This window comes from Pleuronectes platessa, chromosome 16 (genome assembly GCF_947347685.1).
Source record: "Pleuronectes platessa chromosome 16, fPlePla1.1, whole genome shotgun sequence".
Taxonomy (NCBI): domain Eukaryota; kingdom Metazoa; phylum Chordata; class Actinopteri; order Pleuronectiformes; family Pleuronectidae; genus Pleuronectes; species Pleuronectes platessa.
Window position 1 is genome coordinate 19,412,445 of NC_070641.1, and position 24,786 is coordinate 19,437,230.

Sequence of the window (24,786 nt, forward strand, 5' to 3'; positions counted from 1 at the left end):
TAATGTTCCACTTCAACACGAACCGGTCCAGTCTGAGAACCTCTGAGAACCTGGCCGCAAAGACTGTGTATCTGTGTGAAAAGAGACACGAGCACATGAGTCCAAAGTCCACTGGCTGACCCCAAACTTCAACTCCCACAATTCCAAGCGGTGAATGACCGTGGCCGTGACACTCTGCGGGCTTCCGGTCGTCGGGTTCCGGAGAGGCAAACCCGGAAGTTCTCCCGTCACCCTGTCCCGCTGCTGCGGTTCAGAACAGTAACAATCATCAGGTGAGACTTTAAACTTAGAAAACAACTCGTTTGTCCGAGTCAGTTTGTCGCACTGCTGGAAACGAGCTAATGTTAGCATTAGCATCCGTGCTAGCCTCGATGTGCAGTGGAGTCAGTGTGGAGGTCCTTGTGTTGTGTTGTTTTCTGAGATTCTAACGTGTAGTCAACATGGTTCATTCGGTGTGTTCTCGATTCAAGTGTTCACCGACACAAACCTGCTGTGCGTCACTAAATGCTAACTGTGTTTCATGGCTATCACTAATGCTAATCCTGCGGTCATGTGCAAACCACAGACTGTAAATAAACCTAACCTGCTCATATTAAACATTATTTTAAAAAGAGGCCTTAAGAGGTGACACAGACATTTCCCCTCAAATTGGTTGATGGTGACTCCCCCTGTCTTTGTGTCAAGTTTCAGAAGATTTTACTTTAGAATTCTTGAGAAAATTAAAGGAAAAGTTGGCCACTTTTTCATTATGATGCTGCCAACTTGCTCATTTTAAATATTATAGTGAAGAAAGCCATGAGAGGTGACACAGATATCTCAGCTCATCTTGTTTATGGTGGAAGCAGCTCAACTTAAAGATCTGAACATTTAAAAACACCAACAGTTAATTTGGCTTTGGGGCGAGACATCTTAAGATCTCACTGTGTTCTGCTGAAACAATCTATTATTTGTGAAATTATAAATAAATGCTGTCAAAGATTTTCTCTGGACTAAAGGATCGAGCCTCTGCCTGCAGGTCTCGGGGGGGTCTGTGAGCCATGGAGCGGGTCACAGGAGGAGGGATGCTGCCGCTGGCTCTAGCGAGTGTCGGGGTCTGGGTGTTGTACCGGATCCTTTCCCGCCTCAGACCAGGAGCCGCTCTGCAGGACGTGGTGGTGGTCATCACAGGGGCCAGCTCCGGACTGGGGAAAGGTTCGACTCCCACTCGTCTCTTCCTCACTTCAGCTTCACCTGTATACGTTCTCCACCAATCTAGTCACACTGATTCACAGCAGTTCATTTCCATGGGATAAGTCACAGAGGCTCATTTTAGTCTTGTGTTTCAAGTGCCAGCTTGTCACGCTCTTAATATTCAGCTTGAACCGGAGGTGTTGTGTGTTTTCGCAGAGTGTGCGCGGGTGTTCCATGCTGCGGGTGCACGGCTGGTTCTGTGCGGTCGAGACGCAGCCCGTCTGCAGCAGGTCGTCCAGGAGCTCGCTGCAAGTTCAACAGGCGCCCAGCAGAAGGTGTTTACACTAGAGAGGAGATACAAAGGAAAATGAATTGCATCGTCAATCGATTTTAAGAGGTTCCATTAGTAGAGGGATGAGAGAGAGAGTGATGCATAAAGGATCAGCGAGGAAGCCGCTCAAATGTGAGAGCAGCTTTGACCTCTTTCTGAAAGTGTTGGATTGTTTGTCCGTACAAAAAGGAACATTTGCTAAAACTCCATTAAGAGAGAAACAGTTTTTCTCATCTGTGCAGATCAATCTTTCATTAAAATACAAGAACTATTTTTTGATTTGAATCAGCCCGAGTGTTCAACTGTTTTTGTTTCTACCAACAGACTCACGTTCCCAGAATGGCCGTGTTCGACCTGGCTGCCTCGGGCACGCTGGACAGCGCTGCAGAGCAGATCCTGAAGTGCTATGGACAAGTGGACGTCCTCATCAACAACGCCGGAATCAGCTACCGTGGTAACATCCTGGACACCCATCTTTCGGTTCAGCGGGACGTCATGGAGACAAACTACTTCGGCCCTGTGGCTCTGACTCAGGGTTAGTGAGGAGCGGAGGTTGTATAGCATTTGGTTTGCAGATGTGAGTCGTCTTGTATAATGTGTGTTAGCTGCTGTGGTTACACTGATAAGGAAGAGACATTTACAGATTGCCAAGGATTTGAAGTGTAAACAGGACCACACAATGTTTTTATATTTAACTCCCTCATTCTTTTCTGCTCCGTTCACAGCCCTCCTGCCCTCCATGGTCCGCCGGCGTAGCGGCCACATCGTGGTCATCAGCAGCGTCCAGGGCAAGATTGCCATCCCATACAGATCCGCCTGTAAGTTGCCTCTTCTTGTTCAGTTACATAAACTAAATGTCCGAGAGGTTTTCAGTCCGTCGGGTTGATGGGAATGAAGCAGTCCTGTGTCTCTTCCCCACCAGATGCAGCCTCTAAACACGCCACCCAGGCTTTCTTCGACTGCTTACGGGCAGAGATCGAGTGCTACGGGATTCCAGTGAGTGTGATCAGCCCCGGTTACATCCGAACCAGCCTGTCTCTCAATGCCGTCACCGGGGACGGCTCCAAGTACGGAGGTGAGGCACTGGAAATGATTGCAGGAGTGTTTACACAATTCTTCTGTTGTCCTTTTGCTTTTGGAAATTGTGTTTCCCCTTCTGTAAAACACGACAACATCTCATGAACCCAACTTGTGCAGCATGTTTATTTTCTGTGCCTCCAACATAGAGTAAAAACAACTAAATGGAAGAATTGCAAGAAGTAAAGACAGTTTTCTAAAGAAGCTGACTGAGGTGTCACTCATTGTATTCCTTGTTTGTGCGACCCCGCTCTCAGTTTTGGACAAAACCTCAGCCATGGGTCGGGATCCCAGAGACGTGGCCCTGGCAGTCCTGAAGGCCGTCCGTCAGAGGAGCAAAGATGTGGTTTTAGCAGAACCTCTGGCCACCCTGGCCGTCTACCTTCGCACGCTGTGGCCCGCGCTCTTCTTCAAACTCATGGCCTCTCGCGCTCGCAAGGAGCAGAAACCGAAAGATGGATGAGGAACGATCGCAGCTGCAGATAAAGTTTGTGTCACACGGACCAAAACATTAAACTGACAGCACAGCACACGGAGGCCAAATGGACATGTTTGAAGTGCTTCTAGCAGAAAATCTGAAACTTGACCAGACTGTGTTGTCCATTCATTTCAGGAATTAAGCTAGTTATCAATAACGCTGCTTTAAAGTCAACTGGTAAACTTTCCTGTGACAACATTGTGAGGCCGTTTCCTGAACTGACTCCATGACATGGACGCTGCAGGACAAGGGATTATTTTGGTTTACTAGTTGTATTGTTTTGATGGAAGATAAAAAAAAAATTGTTATATGCAGACCACAGCGAAACCACTCATGTCTCCCTGGAACCGATGACAACACTTAACCTTGATAAACAGAATGGAACTCAGTAAAGTACACACCTCCACCAAGGCCCAACATCCCCTTGAATCCAATTTGATTTATTCAGTTTGCACACACACATGGATATCACTCATATTCCCTATTTATATTCATCAAGCTCCATGGTGGAGGTAATGACCCAAAGGCTTCTCTGTAACTTGTAACATTTGAACTTGTTTTTATCACAAATTAAACACAATGAATACAAGAAACAATGAGCCATTTTTTTTTATAACTATCTTTATACAGAGAATAAAAACACCTTTTACAAACGGAACATTTTAAACAACAGGTTTTTTCGTTTTTAGACGTCTTATTAAGTTAAAGAGAAAACATTTTTTCAGAAATGTTTCCAATAAATAGTCCAAATAACAATTTACAATATGTTACAAAAGCGCAGTCAATACTGGAATTGCCATTTGTACAAATAAATCCTTGAACAAAACAAACCAAAAAGCAAAAAAAGCCAGATTCAAAGACAAAACCTGCTGTTTATTTCTTCATGAAGAACATCTTCGTCGTTTCTTTTCTGGTGTGAGGAGATGAAACCTTTTTCAAACGTCTCTAACGAGTGAGAGCCACGACAGGGTTTTAAAGCGTAGCGTCAAAACCATGGAGGGAGCTTTAAATCCCATTTGTGGAATGACCAGAATTCTCCCAACAATTCACACGAACAGCGACGAAGTTAAAACCTGTTGATGAGGCAATATGTGTGAAATACTGCATATCGATGATGCTGGTAATTGAAATTCAGAGGCTGGAGTTAACGTGGTACATTTGTAGTCCCTGTGAACAACAGAGAAACTACATCAACGGAGTAAAACAAAATAAAAAAGAGCATCAGGTTCAGAGCGGCCTGAGGTGAGAGCGACGATGGCCCAGTGTTCAGTATCAACACTCATCAATGGACAATGTAAAATCAAGAGTGACTTTAAAACTTAGTATGAGCGGAGTGTCAACTACAGCCTCAGTGTTTGATTTCCTAATATACTTCTTATTTCAACTGGAGTGTGATATTAACTGAAATGTAAGTCAGACATTTTAAATTTAAAATGAATGCAATTCAATTTAAAACAAATATGTAAAAGTGAAAATTACAGCTGCTCATTTTTTGACTGAAAAATAGTAAAATGAGCACTGTTACTTAATCTGTAGCTGAGTCCAAACGCCATGTTATTCAAACTACAATGTCTGAGTATATCATTAATATGTAAAAATGAGAAACCGCAGCTGAAAGTTAAATATATGAAGTTAATATATGAAGTTATTTCTTAGCGAACAACAAACAAACCTAAAGGCTGTTTTCTTAATTATAATCTGGAAACACGTTAAAATCTATGAAAATGTAATGGCGGCATCGGGACGATGATGTTTTAAACTCCACAAGAAATTCAGATAAAGAAATTCAAGGAAGCAGCTGCAGACGATCACATCTTTAGTGCGGCCATCAAACGTATCCAAGCAACAGAAGCTGCCATTTTGCACTTGGGTGTAATAAACGGGATAAAAAACCTGACTTCAAACAAACGCAGCAGGCGTTGCTCCTCCAATGTAACCAATGATACCTGAACTGACTGAGATGAAGAGCATGTAGAATGTAGGGCAGGAGCAGAGGACTTTACGTCTTCGTGCTCCACTTCCAACCCCCCAAAAAAAAAAAACGCCTTCCGGCAGCTGTTTGCCACCGACTGGGACCTCAACTGCACATTATGGAGGATTTACACATTTAGGAGGTCGATCTGAGAGAAAAGTTGACAGAAGCACACACACACACACACACACACTCAAAGATCATGAGAAGACGTAAGATCAGTGGAAATATTTTGTTCAGATATGGCATTGTATCATCCTGTACATGAGGTTGTGTTTTGTAAACGCGTTTGTCGTTTTTTCTTAAGTGTTTGTTTTTTAAAGGGCATTTCACCTTAAAGAACAGTCCAGTGAAACCAATTCATTTTTTTTTTTACTTTGAACAATGGTCAAGGTTCACTGTCATTATTGCACTTAAACAAACGGGGCAGGGATGGCTTTAGGGGCTGGGCTTTTCTCCACAACTGCCTTTTCCACAGTGTAGAAGCGACAGAGGAAGTCTTGCCATCGGGGAGAGACCCGTTCCTGGGCCACTCTGGGACTTGTCCTCCAGGTGGCCGTGGTGTGGTGGTCCTCTCCTCCTCAGGGCGGCGGGATGGAGCGCTCGGTCACAGCCAGCTCCTGAGCCAGGTCACTGAAGCGAGCGATGTAGTCCACGCTGCTTTCACTCATCATACAAGCAAGCTGAGAGTCCATCTGCAAACAACCAGAGAGCATTTGAAGATGGATTCCACTGGGATTTTTAGATAGAGGTAAAACTGCATATAAGGCTTATTTGAGTGTAAACATCAAAAGAATAAAAAAAAGATTTCACATTTGTGAAAAACAAAGACAGAAATCCCCCGTCCTCACATATCCCTTATAGTCAAAGGCCTGAACCTACCTCTGCCACGTCAGGAAGACCCCGCGACTGAAAGGAATCATGGGAGTTGCAGTCCAGGAGGCTTGGACCAAGCAAAGCTGTGCCACTGGAGGGGCCGGAGGGGGTGAGCGTGGTCCGCCTCCCTTTATCAGGGGACACCATACTGGCTGGATGAACATGAACAGGAGGTACATTTCAAACAACGAAGTATGTGAGCAGTGACGGTTACATTGTTTGACACCTCAACTCGTTGGATAGCATCAAACTACGATTTGTAAAAAGATATTAATCTATAGTAATATCTGTTTGTGGATGGTTCTGTGGGGGAGAAAAACACTTACAGAGGAGGCATCCCAGTGCGGAGTCAGAGGAGTCACTGGGGTACCACTGGGGGTCGTGGCTGGGGGATGGGATCCAGCCTCGGGACGGGCTGACTGAGGGAGAAGAGGCCAAAAGTTTGGAGGCATCGTTGCTGCTCAGCTTGGCTGGAGAGAGAGTCGCCTCCTCACCTGCACCACGAGAGACAAACAGCCATATTAGCTTACAAACACACACGCACATGCACAGACACACACACACACACACACACACACACACACACACAGGGTGGTCTATCATCCTGACGGGTCAGAAGCTTAGTTGTAGTCAACAGATTCCTTCACATATTTTCAAATCTCTAATGAGAAGACAAATAAAATCTTGTGGTCAGGGATTTACAAAACCTTTTTCCCGTTCAACAAAAATCTTTGCACAAGACACAACATCAACACATCCTGATTAACTGTTGATGAAGGTTGGAAACAGGCACGTACCACTGTAGTGGCCAGAGTTGATGGCAAGCTCGATGATGGAGTCACTGATGTGTGTTTGAGGGCCTCCGGGGGCCAGAGCCTCTTCGGGGGGGCCAGGCAGCGAGATGTCCAGAAGCGAGGCGACACTGGGTGGAGAGAGGAGTGAGTCTCCCCCACCAGTCGCTTCAGGAGATGGTGGATGCAAACCATTCTGCTGAAAAAGAACAAGTTCAACACTTAAAAAGGGGGAGAAACTTGGATTATACTGTAGAGCTGATAAGATAAATTCACTAGTGAGGAGGAGTGATCCAGCTCTGTTATCATTCCAATGACAAAAAAGGGACTAATCATAAATAAATAGAGTTCAGAGCGTGTGTGTGTTGGTGCTGACCTCTGGGACGTTTTCCTGGAGGAGCTGAGAGTCTGGTTCAGCCTCTGTAATGGTTTCGCTGGAGAGCAAAGTGCCGTTGTCGAGAGTGGGAGAATCCAGATTCCGACAGGGGCTGCCGGGGATGATGCCTGCAGACTTGGCTGCAAGGTCGATGGCACCTGTAAGAATAAAAACAGTTAGGATAACAAAGAGGATTTGTCACATCTACACAAGTACTAACCATAGTGGACAGAAGTGTGCATCTTAACATTTCAGGAGTCAAACTCAACAACAATTTGAATTTAAAGCTGGTGGAAAAAGGCTCCCCTTCAGAGAGCAGAAGAACGTTCTTTTTGTCCATTCAGCTCTGCACAATGGATTATTTGTTCATAATCATATCGACTGCTGAAGATCATGTGGGAGAAAAGAGGCCAATCATTTCTCATATATATTCAAACTAGGACTTAATTTTGCACAAAACCCCAGAGCCTCAGGAAGCAGTTTCTCTCATTCAGTAGATAGCTTACATGTTGGAAACACTGTTGGCAAGAAGTCAACCAATACAGAAAATCAACTGATGAAGGACAGAGTTATTTCTGATTGAGAGGTTATCTATCCAAGTGCTTTCATTTTTATAGCATATGAAGACTTCATTGTTTTGTTGAGGCTGTTTAATGATGGAGCCGTGTTATAAAGTATTTGTGTTTAAAATAAGGGAAAAGTAGTAATTTTACTTTCTGTGTTCACAGGATAAATAAGTAACTCAAACTGAAATCTTTAACAGTATAGCCTACATGATGTTCCATCTAGAATTTAACAAAATGTCAATAAAACATGTACAGGTAACAGAATATACATACTGGAGAGTTGGCTGGCTGCTGCAGAGCTGGGGGAGACTTTGGAAAGGGGAGGGCGGGGGGTAGGAGCAAGGCGAGCATGGATTGGCCGGAAAGATCCAGTTCCTGAGGGAAGAAACAGGAAGTGAGACACCAAATGGAAATTTTTTAACTTCCCATCCTCTGCTGACAACACGTTGTGTCATCATTCTGTCCTGATGTGAGGAAGCGTACCTGTGGCAGAGGAGTTGGAGAGGATGGAGAAGGAGCAGACGTGCTGAGGAGTGTCCCCTGTAGTTCGAGGCAGCAGTGTCCGCTGTGTACGAGACAGATACAGATTTTTAGCCCATTGTAAGACAGCAACATGTAAGACAATAAGAGTATAAACCAATAGAGAGTCACTACAACTGCATATTCATATGGAACACCCTTCAATTCTTCTCTTACCTGAACTACGAGGGGTTTGCGGAGTTGCCTGCTCCGAGGTTTTCTCTGTCTGGAAAGGAAAAGATCTGACTGCATCTGCGAGGACAGAAAGTGTCTATTAATATTTTTGAATAGATTACTGTGAACAATATACCAGTTTATTGATGCTTTGCCCTTTCTTACATTGATAGAATCCAGCTGCTGTCTAAAGGCTAGTTCTGCTTCCTTGTTGGGGGAGAACATTCGGTTGTGGCGCGAGCTGTTGGGGGGCAGCGTGGTGGGAACCGCAAACACGCCCCCCTCAGAGTCGCAGCCTGCTGTCGACCCCAGCAGAGAGCGGGGAAGGCTCCGTCCGCCTGGAGAGGGGAGGAACAAGAAGGACATGTTACATGAGGGGGAGGAACGTTTCCTGAGAATAACGTATGAACCCACTGAACAGCTTCTGGGAGAATATGGTGCGAAAAGTACTTCAAATATCTAATTTCTTATTAACCAGGAGGCATTTGCACGTTATAGTTATTTCCCATCATCAAACAAACAACAGCACCATCCAAAAAACCATTCATCAGGAAAAACAACATACTTGCATAGGATCTTATCTAGGGACAGAGAAACTGAGGCCTGCTGGTCTGTACTAAGGTCTACAGCTACAATCGGATCAGCTACACTGAAGATGAATTTATATTTAATGCCTGTAGTAATGGCTTAGGAGTATAGGGAGGGAGACCCACAAATACCTGAGGTTCCAGCATTGGCCGGGTTTAACCGGGCCCCTCGGACAGACGCCTGCTGCCGGCCACAGCTGGGGCTGCGCACACCTGTTGCGAGCCCCTTCCCTGGTGGAGTGAGGGCCTGGTTCTGCTCCTCCTGAAGGGTCTTGAGCGGTGATGTGGCAGTGGAGCACAGCTCCGGTGCCTAGAGGAGAGGACACGTTAATGACAACATCTGTTCAAAATGTACAGTTCTAAATAAAGATTTCACTACAGTTTGAAGGTGGCACAGGGTACAGCCTGTTCCCAGTCCTACATCACCAACACAGCACCAAACTAACCTTTATCTCTCCATGTAAGATAGTTCTCCTAACAATGCAATTTTGTAAACACAGAGGAAAATGCAATGTAGCACATGAGAACCACTTTAAGTCTCCAACCATGTGTCTTTGTTTGACTAATTTAAGTTTTTCAAAAACCAAAACATGACATTCAAACATTTTGTCAGTAAATATATATTAAAAAGCATCTGGCAACCAGCAACAACACTGAGAGAAGTAAAAATGAATCCCTACCAAAGGTTTAGGATTGACCTCAGTGGTAACCAGTTTGAGCAGGCAGCGCAAAACACGGTTTGTCTTGTTGGGCTTGTCCTGAGCCAAGGTTTGTCCATTTTCCTGGTTGCTAGAAGGAGCTGCCACAGGCTGCCACTCGTATTCAAGCTGCAGCTTGCCAGGTTTTCCAAACATCAAGTAGAGCTCAGCCAGGGTGACGTTCTCTGCGTCACGGGCACTCCAGCCTTCCTCTCTGATCTGCTCAATGGTCCGCTCTTTGGCTGCCGGTGCAGAGCCCTGCAACACTCCTTCCTCTGAGCCAGTCGTCGGACTTTTGGCTAGAGGAGACTGGTTGGCCTCAGGGGAAGGAGCACTGGTGATCTGCTCCTCCTTGCAATGCTCAGATGAGCTCTCTACAACACTACACAACTTCTCTGTGATCACTGCTAATCCACCATCGGCCTCCACACTAGCACACGTCTGCCCCCCCTCAGAGAGCCCCAGCCCAGTGTCCTCTTCCCTGGGAGCCACAGTCTGCTGAGGGGAAGCAGTGTCAGAAACAGACAGAGGTCTCTTCTCCTCTACCTTTGCAGAATTGTCTTGTGAAGGCTCAGGGTTAAGGGGCTCAGTCCGACGAGTATCGCCCAGTACATTCACTGAAGCACCAGCACCAGAGGCAGTGGCAGCAATGGAGCCACTTCCCCGTCCAAATTTGGTGCCAGTCCGAGGTGGTGGAGCCGTGTGGATGCCTAGGATCTGAGCAGTCGGTAATTCCTTGGAATTAGGGCGGTTCTTGCCACTCTCCAGCCAGTGTACGGTGCAGGAGGCCTTGGAGTGAACCACACGTGCCACACCAGGCATCATGGTCAGGGTGCTGGTCTCCGCGGGGAGAAGAAAAAGTTCATCAGGCTGTGATTTACTAGGAGACGCTGTGCTGGACTGGCTGCCCTCCAACGCCTCTCTCTCCATGAGACTCTTGAGCTGAAACATCAGTGTTAAGGACTCAGTTCACACAGGTTTGTCCTCCCCAGCTGTGCATGGATGAATTGCAATACCCAGCTCAAACTCACACACATAAAGATGATTGTAACAAATTGTTAAAAGGATACGATCCGCTGGTCCTGGTGCGCCCACTTCTGTTTCAGATAGTCAATGAGACTGGAAACTTTCCGGTGAAGCTCCACCACCATCCTGTGGGAGAAAAAAGACAAAACAGTTTGTTGACAGTTGCTGTAGAAAGACAGAGTAGCACTGCACTGGCTAACTTTAGTTTTATGCTCCTAACATATCAAGTAATTCTAGGTCTGATGCTAAATAATTGACTTATAAAAACAAAGTCTTGGAGACAGGTTTTGACTCCTCCCGAACATCAGCTGAAGCCTGACTGACCTGAGGCGAGGGTTGTGGGCTAGATTCTGAACGCGGGCCCAGGAGTGGTTACTGCGTGGTTGGAGCTCTACTGCCACCTTGAGGGGTAGACGCACTGGCTTCTGGTCCTCTTCGTCACTCACTCCTGCACGGACACAGAGACATAGTGAGACTGACTGAGTCACAACAACAAAGCTCTTTTCTGGGACAGGTGTTTTTAGAGAGAGAAAGAGAGAGAGAGAGAGAGAGAGAGAGAGAGAGAGAGAGAGAGAGAGTCCAGCCGGTGGGATTTTGTGATGCTAATAAATTTCGACAGGTAAACCTCAAAATTCACAATGACATCACTTGAACAGGAAACTACAGTTATAAGTATTCTATCTTGCAAAGGTTCATGCCCAACGGATTAGCAGGCAATGAAAAGAGTGTAACTAGAGCAATACAGGAAATGAACCAACCAGAATGAGGATGTTTTGCCAAGAAACTTTGCAAAGCACTGATACAGCTATGAAAAGATCGACTATAAGTGAAATGGTAGATACAAGTGGCGAGATTAATTTATTTCTATAAATTTGGATGATGTTGAACCGAGGGGTCGATGGCAGCCGCCTGCCGGACCAGTCATCTCCCATCACCTCCCTCCTGTTCCTCCTTCTCACATAGCTCCCACAGAGTCACCATGGAAACGCCACTAGCCCACACTGTTATTGTTATTGCCAGGAAAAAAAAGCCCGCCCCCACAATCGCTGTGCCTCGCCATCGTCAGTTTGTATTTTCAGCACCGATGTTTGTTTACTCTGCATGTGCAGTGCGTGTGGAGTGCCTCACCATCGGGGTCGCAGAGTTTCTTCAGTGCACGGCACATGGGAGCTTTAATTCGCAGGTTCCTCCCTTTGGAGCGTACGGTGGTAGCCCTGGTCAAACAAGCAGAAGAGCAGAGAAATCTTCAAGGAAAACTTTTTGGGATCAAATTGCAATTTTGAGTGGAGAGGAGGAGGAGGCAATTCAGATTTAACATAGACAAGTACAAAGTTAGCTGAACCCTTTACAATACAGCAGCCGTGCAGTATGAAAAGCCCCTGTTCAGACCTGGTCTTAACGTTTTACGCTTGATTCATTTTGAAACTGTGGCGGGTCAGAGGAAGTCAGTTGAGTAGGCGGTCCTTCATATTTGGCCCAGGATGTAATTGTGTTGACACAGCAGAAAGAATGTGGCAACATGCATCCCAGACCACCTCCGAATGTGGTCTGAGGGATCCGATCTAAATGAAGATGCATTTAAGTACGTTCAGACTTGTACTTAGCGCTGACCACTTGTGAGGGGATCACGTTGATGCCAGGTCTGAACAAGATATAATGACACATTTTGATATCCTATACAATCCCTCTAAGTGATACAAGTGGCCTATGTGGGATGTGTTCATGCTGCTCATCTTGTATTTGGTATATGTCATCTCGAGGTCAAACTGAGTTTATTTCTTATACTGAGAGTGAAAGCTTATCAGGGTTTTTGATCTTGCTAAAAATCCAAAACTGCATAGTGACAGACAGGAGGCTGAGCATTTTATCACTTTAACGACAGACTTACCCTTGCTGGATGAGTTCATTCAGCTTTGCCACGTTCTTATCGTCCATTACTGTCAAAGACAAAACACAAAGCCAGAGAGTCATTTACGCCGTCTTACAGAAGGAGCAGCTGTCCCCCGTGACATGCAGCATTTAATCACGTCCCATGTGTCACAATCTAACAGCATGAAAACAACTTCCACAGAGACATGTCTTCGTACGTGTGTGTGTGCACAGCCTTCACTTACATCCCCCAACTTTTTTGCGCAGCTCAGCGTAGCAGATGAGACCATAAAGTTCCTGGGAGGATTTCTTCAGCACTCGGGAGTACACTGAGAAGGAGAGGAGGGACAAGTCACAACACTACGTTAAGATAACACGGCAGTGACGCAGAGCTTTTTGTAGCAGAAAGAGGGTAAAGCTTGTCTGGTGAGATTCTTTCACACATGATTTTGGACTGTCAGTCAAGCTGTCTAACAAGGGGCGACATAAACCTTAAGAGTAAGGATTATTAAATTGACATTTTAGTTTTTTCTTCATGGCAGCACCGTTAAAAACCAGCCCTGATTCAACATGAACAAATTAAGATCTCTGAAATGATGGATTAGATTGAACAATTAGGCCGTGGTGCTCCAACCCTCCAGCTGTTTTGGGGTGACAGAGATTATGGGCAACTCACCGTTGGCAAAGTCAATGTGTTTGGAGATCTTGTGCCAGGTGCGGTAGTAAAAGTGGCGGACTTGCTCCTTGTTCTTCACCATGTTAGCTGGCTTCCCTCTCTTCTTGTACTTCATTGCAATGTTGTTCTGGATTGCCTCAAAGTCCTTCCCATGCTAGAGAGAAGTAGATGGAAGGAGAGTAGAAGATGTCAAAAGATACAAATGAAATTGAGTTTTTATCTTGATTTCATGTGTCCTGTGATGCATAACATAAAGATAAGACGAATGGCAGGTTGGGTCGTATAAAGTAGAATGCATTTAGTGTAAATGCTAATTCGTACTCAACGTTAGATACAGAAACAGAGTGTGCACGTATTCTGAGAGCGTACAGATATGGAGGAGACTAAATGTACCACTGGAAATCATGGAGGGTAGGTGTAGCCATTACTTCAAGCTAGCAAGAGAAAGTGCAGAACTTTTTTTGGAGTTTGTAAGAAACTACAAGCTGATGATGATACTTCGTCTGGGCACAGGGACAAAAAGACACCTTTGCTGCTGTCTTAATTTGTACATTATCGCAACCTCCTCCACCATTAACATGTTTGTTGTTGTAAGAAACTCTCCACTCTGTGCTGCCCTCTAGTGGGTGTATTGTTTAGCAGCCATGCCAACATAAAGGACACATGGAAATATTTGGGCAGTGATGTTTACATCATTTGAATTGTTCAAATCTCTTTTTGTACACAAAGGCAGCACATTGAGCCTAAAAGCTATGTGGTAATAACAAATTGATTTTCACGCTTTACATCATAGAGCCCTTCAAAAAAGCTGTTCTTGTCTTCAGCGCTCCAAGACTCCCACTGCCGACGGGCCCTTTTCTGGTTGCCAGCTTGTTCCTCCTTCTCAGCAGACCCTTGGCCCTTGGAGGCCTTGGACACTCCTCCTGTGGAGCTGGCCATCGGCCCCGACTGCCCCACTGCACCCTGGGAGGACGAGCCATTCTCTGCGCCTGCATTGCACAGAGTCAAGGAGCGCACAAACCAATCAGTAATGAAACATTTATAGGGACAAAAAATTCACATTCAAAGATTCAGCCAAATGTTTTTGGTTGAGCAATGTAGTTCTGAGCTGTGCGGCTTGGAAGAGGTAGGACACGTGCACACAAAGCCACCCACTGGCATTACAATGCACAACCTGCAGAGCCCCCCCCCCCCCCACGCTGTGGTTCAGTTTTGGCAAGGAGGCAGGAAAAGCAATCAGTCCATACGGGCAGATCTACAGTACACAGGTCCAAAACCAACTCGTGGTGGACTGCAATGGCCAAGTTTACCCCAGCACACAACACAATGCCAGGAGGCACCAACAAAAACACTAAGACTGTTTGTTTGTATGTGAAGGCAAGTATATTTTCAGATAAAATGAGTACTCACTTATGAATGCAAACATGTGTGTGGCTCACAGAGACCAACCTCGATGTGTCTTCTTCAGAATAGATGCACATATTAAAACAAGTAGGTCAATATAGAAATCTAAATTTACAGAGTGAAACAATCATTGTCTTGTTCGCTTTCCCAACATTTACGTCTGTCAGATTTAAGTCTGATTCATGTATAAAACAATTTTTCTAAAAATACAATGTAGAGCAGGCTAATCATATGACCCCAAAAAGGTCAGGCATCATTTCAAAAATAATTTTGTATGAAAATTTAAAAACGAAATCCTTCAGCAAGGAATGAAACAGGTGCGAGTTTCAGCGACAGGCTCGTCAAGGAACAGAAGCCACCTCAGCTACTGTGAGTTTCTAACATACAGGATATTAACGCTCCTGCTCTACCCCACCGCCCCGCCTGTCTGTTTCTCTTCTCGGGGTATGGAGGACAGGAAGATCCCTCATTTACATGGAAGCACTGAATTGGGCCACTTGTCAGTTCAGTGTTTCTCATTGGGCTTCTTGAGATATGTAATCAACGACGGCGATCCTGAACTGCTAAAGCCTGAGAGTCTCTTTATTATAATGTCAATTCACCAATGACAGCTTCTAAAGGCTTCTGCAGAAATCACACACAGAGTCCCCACAGAATCGGCTGAGATAATTTGCAAAGACAAATTTCAATTTGTGTCAGATTTTGTCATGAGAAAGCTCCACTTGAGCATCTCCAGTTGCTTCTAAATAAATTCAGATATAACAAACCTGCACTGTTTTAAGTCTCTATGAACAAATACAATTATATGTAAGGAACTCTTTCATAATAATGTGGTTTCTTTCTGTCCTGTGTCTATTTCCATGCAGGGAAATAACTGAAGTCTTAAACCTGAGATTTATTTCTCCGGCTCTCTGTTGATAACCACGGTCATAAAAGTCCCAGTTAGTTCAACTGGAAAGTGAAAACTTTCCAAGAAACTGAATAAAAAGAGTCAGGTGACATCTGAACATCTTTTCTGTAACTCTGTCTTTTCTAATTTTAAACAAAAGTGTTTTAGGATGTTGCTGGAGCAGATCAGACCTCCAGAGGCAGTGGCCCAGAGGGGGAGCAACACAAACAGCATCGCTTCTGCCACCACACACTCTCACACATGTAAACACACTGACAGTCCAAACTGAGAGTTGACCCTCTTGTTAATCCCATCACAGACACACAGACAGACAGACAGACAGACAGACAGACACAAACGTTCCTGGGTCACCTGCAGTACCTTTCGACTTGGCCACGCCGTGTCCATTGATGGCTGATCCGATGGAATCCTTCCGGATGCGCTTGCTCGGAGGTCGAACGCTCGACCGGAGAAAATGATGCTGGTCGTGACACGGAGCTGCGGACTCCGCGGAGGTGTGGGGCTGCGGGCTCGAGGCTGGCCCGGTCCGGTTCGGCGGAGAGCCGGGGAGCACCGGGGCTGAACCGGGGCTCAGCGCCGTGGCTGATGGATTAAGAATTTCCACTCCGTCGTCTCCCTTTGTACTGCGCTCCTCGCTCGCCTGCTCTCCGCTCTCCTCCTCGTCGCAGCCGCCGGGCTTCGTGGTCGGATTCCTCGGCCCATCGACACCGATCCCCTCCCTGGAGCCCGGTGTCATGCTGCCAAAACACAATCGGGCACATTCGGTCACATTGGGAGCAAAGCGGCGTGAAAAATTAACTTCTAAAGACGACGTTCACTGTCTCTCAACATGGCCGCCGCTGTTTGTTTCAAATCCCCTCTCCAGTCCCGACAAAACAACACCAAATATATGCAATTACCGAACCCAGATAAATTATATCCACCAGCCAGAACAGTTCGCTAAGTGACGGCGGTGGTTTACCGAGTGTCCCTCGGCTCTAATGTGAAATATCTCGGGTTGAATTTCAACTAAATTCAAATGCGAGCGCTTTTCAGTTTAGCGCCCTGCACAAACGACAACGCGAGCTCCTCGGTGCATTCGACCTCTGAATAAAGTGTGAATTTCGAATAATATTTCACCCATTCTCGTATTCTTCGGTGCCGGGCGACGTCTTCTTCCTCTTCACCATGGATCCGATCGGCTAGGTTGGCAAATACTGAGCGAATCGAGCATAATAGAAGCGACACCGATCCCTCCGCTTTCTGCCCTCTCCTCGCTCCTGCTTCGACTGAGCTGAACTCTCTGCGCAGTTCAACTGTTTTCTATCTGCATCCACATTTAACTAAATGCTTCTTTACATACAATAAATAAAGATGGACAAACCAAGTGGGCACACGCACACACGAGACAGTCAGTGCATGCACGCCACTTGCATTTGCCATTAAACGTGTCAGTTGTGCCCCATTTGAATTGGTAAGCACAGACGGTTTCTATTCACCGGAGTATGCAAGTGGACTTTGCTTGTTACTACGTCACCCAACGCCTGTAGAAATTATGTCTGCAAAAACTATTTATTTCATATACACCCAGCTTTAGTAAATCATCCAAACGACAGGATCGTTGCTCACATTATTATTGGCCTCATATGGAATATTATACCTTAGGATAAGGAGTAGAGGCTGTGCTTATGTCTGGTGCACATAACAAGACAACAGTTTATGACATTTGTATCAGTGTTGTGTAAGAATCCCCCGAATTTGTAATTGTGTGTTTGATCCACTGTTACCCACTGATTTGTTTATCTCTGAGTAGTCAGGTGGGGGTCGGTGCAGTGGTGTGACAGCTACACAAAGCTACACAACTACATATTAGGTGCACAAGTGAAGCTTGAACCCTGATTTTCTAAGAGCATCCGTCTTTATCTATTAACCCACAGCCTTTACTAGTTGTGTCATCTCAAAGTTAATTCTCAGATACATTTCCAAAATAGATAAGTGATCGAACAACCGTGAGACATCGACACCACTGCTAAAGTTAGTTTATGTTTACATGCGCCCGTGTGGATCTTACACCTTCAAACTACTGCGAGGGTATCAGCCGGGTTAAAACCACCATTCAGCGAATATTCAAAAGTGAAGATGTCGTTTGATATTTGATAAGTTTCATCTAAAGTCGTACAGCAACACACTGAGATGTGTTCCACAGGGTTTCATTGCATATCCTTGTTGCAATGTTACAGCTCCAGTAGCTTGTTGGTTCTCTACCCACCGTGCGGCTCTTTGCCTGAAAGGTTCACGCAACGATGTGAACTGTAATATTTGATAACTAAGATATTTACACTAACAGATATCGATAAGTTTAATATTGTACGACGTGTATATTAAATGAATGCACGAGTCCTCTCCATCCATACAGACCCACCGAGGGAACTAGCATGGCTGCTGCTGTCGGCTAGCTAACGTTAGCGCCGGAGCTGTCAAACAAGCCCACAACGTTACGAGAACTGCTCGAAACGTGACGGTTCTTTACACGCGGAGCCTCGAACACTTTGTCCGATGTGTGAAGTGGTCAGAAGGCTGTAAATTACCTGAAGCAGAGGCCTGTTGGTGGTTTTCCCAGTCGGTACGCGGCCTAGCATCGCTAGCTCCCGGCGGCACTGCAGCTCTTCGCCGATGACAGTTCCCGGATCGAATGACCATGCGCGTTGGCACGCCTACCACAACTCAAAAACAAAGCCCCCGATTGGCCAGGGATACGCGAGGCGACTTGACTGACAGCAGGCTCCGCCAATCAACGGCGGATCCGGCCCAGCAGAGAAACCAATTGCGGTTTTCTTCCTGTCACGTCGTGTGAGTTTACGGAGGTTTTATTTTATTTTTTTATTTAACGGATTCGTTAAAAAATAAAAGTTTCGGGTCCGTTCTCAAGCTTTTAAATAAAAAAGATTACATCACTGCTACGGAGTTATTTTAACATCATAGAAACAAGTCCCACCCCTAAACCGATTGACATGTTAGAGAGCGAATCAACAGGCGGTACACGGGAGTGCGCTCGGTTTCTTAGCATGGCGTACGGCGATAATCACCCGGATGAGTGGAGTCAGAGTTTAAGTTTCACACTTTGTGATAACGTGCTGAAGGAAAGTAACCGAGGCTTGAAAGGAACTAAAACAGAAAACCCACGACATGTGCTACAAATTTAGTTTAATCTAAATTAATTGTTTACAAATTTAGTTTAATCTAAATACATTTTAAAACAATTGTAGCTTTATCTAAATTAGTTTAATTCAAGGGTAAATACGCTTTATTTTGGTTTCCTCTGTTGGACTTTTCTATTTAATTTCATAAAGTATTCAACAGGTGTTCAAATAAAAAAGATGTATTTTGAAACCTCAAAATCTCCTATTCCATGGCTGCGTTCAGAAAGTCCACATAATCTCCTTTCCTAGCCACTATTCCTTGACCCTGACCTTTCCTTCCATAAAGGATGGTCCGATGTTCCCTATGCTTAAGGAGATAAGTTAGGAAGCATTGCGGCTCCTTTCCTTGGCCTTTAAAGAATTGTAACAGCCCTCATTGTGGCGGCTCCTGAAATACTTCCCGGTCACTCCCCCTCTGATATGAAGGGTCCTAAGCAAAGTGGAATTATTCGAACGCGGCCCACTTTGTCACGTAGTTGCAACTTCTCACGGATGCCGGGTGCCTCGAATCGAGCGCACCCCGCCCCTCACTTATATGGCTGCGTATGGGAGGGCGGAGACATTCCTCACTACACAGCGCGGCGGCTGCAAGAGGAACTTCGCTGGTCGTCCAGTTGGCAAAGTGACGAAGTTGTGCTCGGAGGGAGAAACTGACTGAAACTGTCCGAAAACAGAGAGAAAAGAGGAACCATGACTTCGACCAACGTGTTCCAGGGGCTGGAGAGCGGCTCCAAGCCGAGCTCGAGGTGAATACATGCTGCGGGCGGTGGCGGGCGGTGCGGGTGAAGATGTGGCGATTTCCCAGCCGCTGCGTGAAGCTAGTGGCTGAATGTAGGTTAGCGTCGCTTGACAGGTCCCCGCGGGGTTTGATCACACAACCCCTGCATCTCCGTTAAGTCTCGTTAAGGAACTTTAGACCCCCGAGGGTGCGTTCGCTTCGGGCAGGGTTGTCTCTGTCGCCGTTAGCTAAACTTGGGTCGCGTAGCTTCGAAGCTAGCACACCAGGCGTTGTCTGTCTGTCTGCGGAAGTGCGGGAGCCTCTTCAGCCTCTGCGCCTCTTTTGTGTGTCCGCCACATTGTTCCCGGTGTGGTCAAGTTCCCTGTGGCGGACTGAAAAGCGCCTGGTCCTGGGGTCAGATCCCACAGACACACACACGCACACACAGACAGACACACACACGTATGTATGTCGTGGCTGCTAAACCGACGTCAGGAAGTTTAGCTTAACACATGGCGCCACTCCCGGCTCTATAATCAAATAACATGTTGCTTGGCTGAAGCTGCTGTATGTGATGTCAGTCAGTTCTAGTCACGTTGTTAGTACTTGACTCCCTATGTGTGTGTGTGAGTGTATAATAACATGAAGTAGTATCCTGTGTCACGTTTGACAAAGGTTCACACAACCTCTGATGACTGGTCACTTTCATATAGTGTGTGTATATGGAATGAATAAATGAAGAGAAGGTTGTATTATGTGAAAAGGCTGTTTCTGCCAAGTCACTGTAGAAAGACAGGCCTGGATGATGTGGCTAAAAATTGTACCAAGATAAAACGTTCATTGGTGATTATTTGCAATGCATACTGGGAATTTGACTGTGCACGGTTTTATTTGCACAGATAAGCATACAAGTAATAGCAGATGAGAATAAATTTGCAGATCAACAGAGCTACTACGTGCAAGTAGAGTTAATAATATCACATTATGTTACACATTATTTATTTCTAGTTAAAATACTTCTCTTTGCTACTGAGTGAAGGTTGTAGCACAATTCAAGAGCAGCTGGAGTGAAAATGTGTTATACTCTCATCCATATGTAATATATATATATATATATATATGTGTTGTTAGAGCTCGAACTATAGTACAAGTCTTTATCAGAAAACCTTGAGCTAATTATTGATATTGTTTTATGGCCAGCCCTGGTACATGGTAATTGATCTGTGACAGCATCCTTTATAAGTTGTCCTTTATTGCTTTCTCTCTCCCATAGGGTTCTGCAGCCTCCTGGCGGTGGCTCTAGTAACCTGTTTGGGGGTTATGAAGACGATGGTGCAGCATCAAGAAGACCTAATAAAATGGCCTCCAAATTGTTTGCTCCACCAGAGGAAACCAAGACCGTACCCAGACGCTCCAATCCTCCAGGTCAGACCAGCCTGTCAGGGCTAATGGATATGCTGAGGCAGGGCAGTCTTACCATCTGTCAAAGTCCAGGGTGTGAAAACAGTTACTGTAATGTGATGATTTCAGTATAGTCACTGGCCTGTGTCTTAAAGTAATCGACCTCCAAATGAAGTAACCTGTAGATTCATGTGTGTCTATGGACTAAAAATGACCTAATTCAACACTATCTGTGTAATCCTTTGTGTAGGTGGGAAGAGCAGCGGAATATTTGCGGAAGCTGAACCTCGTGCTCAACCCCAGAGACCCAAACCACCTGGGGGATCCACTAGCATCCTATTCGGGGCTGAAGACAGAGCACATGTGTCAAACCCCAACAGAAACAAGCCAGTGGTAGGCCAAGCATCTCCATGTTATTCCCCCCTCTTTGTTTTAGTTTAGTTAGTTATATTTTATTTTATTACTCATACTCCTGACTATATCCACATCAGCAAGTGACTTTTTAAAAGAATAGTTCACCCCAAATATAAAACATAATGATTTTCTACCCCTCGGGGTCCAAAGGCCAGCTAGTTATCCAATTAATACTTAACAAGCAACGGTGTCAGGGCAGCATTTGACACAGTTGTGTGTATCAAGCAATCCTCTGCACGGTTCTGTTGTGTTTGTGCAACTCGAACATTGCAACAGCCTCAGAAAGGACAAAAATAGATTCCCTCAGAGGTACCGAGTTTCAACAGCAGCTAATTCGCTTTTTTGTAAACGTGATGGTATTTTATACAGCTGTTTGCATAAGACAGAAAAAGCCCAGCGTCATTGGGTCTCTTGAATGTTGCTATATAAATTCAAGTTGTTATTATTATGTCAATTTACTGATGTTTGGTTCATAGTCGATAAAAGGTTTTGCAGCTGCATATTATTGAGCTGGGGTTCATTTGGAAGTGCCTCTCTGCCGAGAAACGGGGGGGTCTCTGCATTATCAACAGTATTTATGATAATCTCCCTGTCATTAAGCTCAAAGTAATGATGGGGTCTTACCCTAGACTGTTTTAAAGTTATTGTTAGTTATCGTTTACTGTGCGCAAGTAGAAAATGGGCTTTTCTTATCTTCTTCAAATAGTACAGTCTATGCTGGGAAATAATACCTTTCCTATGTTGATAAAAACAAAATTTATATGCATAATTTCTGGAGCTGCCAACATAGTCAATTAACTGGCTGCATTTGTAATGGTTTCCATCTTTTACACAGAATATTGTGTATGCCTTAACTAAAACATACATTCACCATTTCCTTTTTCTTTTATTTAACCGGGTAAAATCTTGTTGGAATTAAAATCTGTTTATTTTTAAAGTGAGACCTGTCTGAGCCCAGTAGCCTGACTGTGCGAATGAGATACAGATACTTTCACTTATGCATCAGAGAGAAGCCTTGGTCAGGGAAATTGCACCGTTTGCAGAATTTGAGCAGCTGCTTTAGCTTAAAGCAGCAATAGTGAGATAACAGAGTAAGACAACCTGTATAAAACGGCTTTGTTGTCCTTCCTTTACAGGACAATCTATGTGTGGGACCGGAACCTAAAACACCAGGTGAGTTCATTTAAAAGGAAAAATGTTGCTCTAAATCTGTAAAAACAGTTAATATGGAGAGTATGATACATCCATGTTGCAAAAGTCATCAACAGGTGAACTATAATTCTAAACCTGGTCTGTAGTGTACATAGTGGATTCTCATGCTTTCATTAAAAAGGAAAAGGGGTTTATTAAGTATAGGGACTGGTACGTAGTCCACACAAGTGTATCCATCAACTCTACACTATCTTAATTTCCTAAATGTTTTCCAAGTTGAACTATATGCTCATATTTAGACTGTTATTTCTGTTAAAATGCGTTATTCTCTCCTCAAGCGCCCACAGTCAGCCAGCCTGTGGTGAAGGAAGAAGTTGTCCGCCCGGCTCCCATGCCAGCCAAAGAAGAGTCTTCCCCTGCCCCTGCCCATGCTCCTTCTCCTGTGCCCGAGCCCAAACCCGCTACTTCCTCACCCTCTTCCTCACCTCCTGATGATGAGACTTCACTGAAGAAACATGAGCCTCACCTCGGCCCCAGGCCTCGCTCTCACAACAGGGTCCTTAACCCACCCGGAGGAAAATCTAGTGTGATGTTCTACTGATCAGCTGAGCACAGCACTCCTCCCTGTTTTGTGTCTATACACTCCTTGTCTGATACCCCGCTAATCTTCTCTCATTCCCTCACGCTTCTACTCACCTGTACATTTAAACACACCAGGGATTTTGTTTCCATGGTCATGTATGTTCTCCCCAACTTCTTGCACTTTCTTTCCCATTTCTTGCTCCTGGCTCTTTGTTCAACTTGTGTTGTCCTTCACTGAAACTTGCTATCGTACAATCACCAACCAGTGAGCTGTTAGTCACTTGGACTGTATCAATATTGCGGTTCCATTTTTCTGTGTTTGACCATGTGTAAATGAAGTTTGGTTTATATGTCAATCTTTAAATCACGTATTTTGCATCTCAAGAAAGTTTGAGACAACTGAAGAAGCTTTAAATGACTGGATTCTAATGTTCTGGTGTGACTACAATCATTGCAAAGTGTCATTGCAGGCCCTTCCTCCAATTTCCCAAAATTTTATTCAGACATGACAGGGTGAATGGATCTTTCACCATTTGTAATATGTGAAATGTTTCAGGGAGTGCCTCCTTAATATTAGCTGCCAGTTCCAAAACAAAACAAATGTGTTTGGCAGTTATTCCAAATATTGCATGTTTGAATTTCACAAAGACTTAATATGAAGAAGCCTTAAATTGCATGTGTTAGAATTTCACAACGACTTGATAAGCAGAAGCCTTAAATCATCCAAGTGTTCCTTCTTGCCTGGTTCTGAATTTCAATGTGTCTAGGGGTAACACAAACTGTGTTCAGGGAGAGGTGCCAAAAAAATTGACCCCAAAACAAAGACGAATGCAATTGTCTTAAAGAAATTCCATTTAGATTTCAATGCGAATGTATTGTGTGCAGGTACTTTCTGCTTTGTCCTCATTGCTTGCGTCATCTGAGAACATGCCTTTTCTTTGCTTGGGGTAGGCCTCTGTTTATGTTTTAAATTAAAACGGCTGAAGACTGAACTCTGGACAAGCTCGTGGCCTTTACCTGAGTCTGGGTGGGCTCATTGATAATCACCTTTTAAATCTCTTCACAATGCACATTCATGCTATTCTGGTACCAGCCTGTCCCCAGTGTTTCCATGTGCCTGGCAGGCAATGAGCGCAGCGGAAGAAAGATAACCTGTGTACTGCAATAAAATGTTGTTTTGCATTAGACTGTGTTTATACTGTTTATTTTCCTAAAATTTGAGATTCATTAATAACTGAAACTTGAAATGGAGGAAATACTAACATGTGAACATGCTACATACCTTGTTAAATGTTTGTGTCGATCAGTGTGACATGCTAACTATGTCTTGTGAGCTCCAGATTTAGAGTTATTCTTGAATCACTGACACAGATGCTTTTGTTCTTATTTGCCCCGTGGTAGCACTCTGTGAGCTCTTTACTCTACAAATGGCCACTTCATGCTTCGGAGGAAATTGTAGTTTAAGCTTTGCAACTACACAATGGAATCTATGGCACTATTTCATTTCCTCCTTTGGCCAAAAACATTTGAGTATATACGGATACTGTTATGGAAGAGGTACCGGGGAATGCATTTAAAAGATTTTACTTGCCAGAGAGAGGAGGTAGGAGTTGTGTGCAGTCTGTAAGCAAGCATGAAAAATCTATATATTACATCCACACAATGTCGGTCATACAATTAAAGTTAGATTCTAGAAGAATGGGGTCAGGTCGTCATATGCAAGGTGCATTTTAAATTGCATAACTACAGCCACACCGTTGTTTTCAGTTAATCTGACTGATTAGGCCGAACTCTGTGTAGGTTGCAGGTTGGTTACATTATGCTGCGAGATTGCAGCATT

General features: G+C 44.7%; 3 protein-coding genes across 3 annotated transcripts; 2 read left to right on the forward strand and 1 right to left on the reverse strand.

Moving 5' to 3' along the window:
* Nucleotides 1-176: 176 nt before the first annotated feature.
* dhrs7b (dehydrogenase/reductase (SDR family) member 7B) lies at nt 177-4,936 on the forward strand. The gene is made up of 7 exons (XM_053443002.1): nt 177-272; nt 1,016-1,191; nt 1,387-1,505; nt 1,826-2,036; nt 2,227-2,319; nt 2,424-2,576; nt 2,836-4,936. Exons 2-7 carry the CDS (start codon nt 1,038-1,040, stop codon nt 3,039-3,041), a joined length of 936 nt encoding a protein of 311 aa, XP_053298977.1. The 5' UTR covers nt 177-272; nt 1,016-1,037; the 3' UTR covers nt 3,042-4,936.
* On the reverse strand, nt 3,359-16,914 carry cramp1 (cramped chromatin regulator homolog 1). Its single transcript, XM_053443004.1, has 20 exons — nt 16,620-16,914; nt 15,861-16,237; nt 13,973-14,175; nt 13,187-13,340; nt 12,756-12,839; nt 12,530-12,578; nt 11,770-11,855; nt 10,966-11,089; nt 10,686-10,767; nt 9,598-10,557; nt 9,050-9,227; nt 8,496-8,668; nt 8,334-8,408; nt 8,121-8,202; nt 7,911-8,012; nt 7,072-7,229; nt 6,702-6,891; nt 6,231-6,398; nt 5,911-6,056; nt 3,359-5,723 (listed from the first exon to the last, which is right to left on the reverse strand). The coding sequence occupies exons 1-20, from the start codon at nt 16,667-16,669 to the stop codon at nt 5,610-5,612; spliced, it is 3,555 nt and encodes a 1,184-aa protein (XP_053298979.1). The 5' UTR covers nt 16,670-16,914; the 3' UTR covers nt 3,359-5,609.
* A 2,324-nt stretch (nt 16,915-19,238) lies between these two features.
* jpt2 (Jupiter microtubule associated homolog 2) lies at nt 19,239-24,131 on the forward strand. Its single transcript, XM_053444022.1, has 5 exons — nt 19,239-19,425; nt 20,671-20,822; nt 21,049-21,191; nt 22,349-22,385; nt 22,703-24,131. The coding sequence occupies exons 1-5, from the start codon at nt 19,370-19,372 to the stop codon at nt 22,963-22,965; spliced, it is 651 nt and encodes a 216-aa protein (XP_053299997.1). The 5' UTR covers nt 19,239-19,369; the 3' UTR covers nt 22,966-24,131.
* Nucleotides 24,132-24,786: the final 655 nt, after the last annotated feature.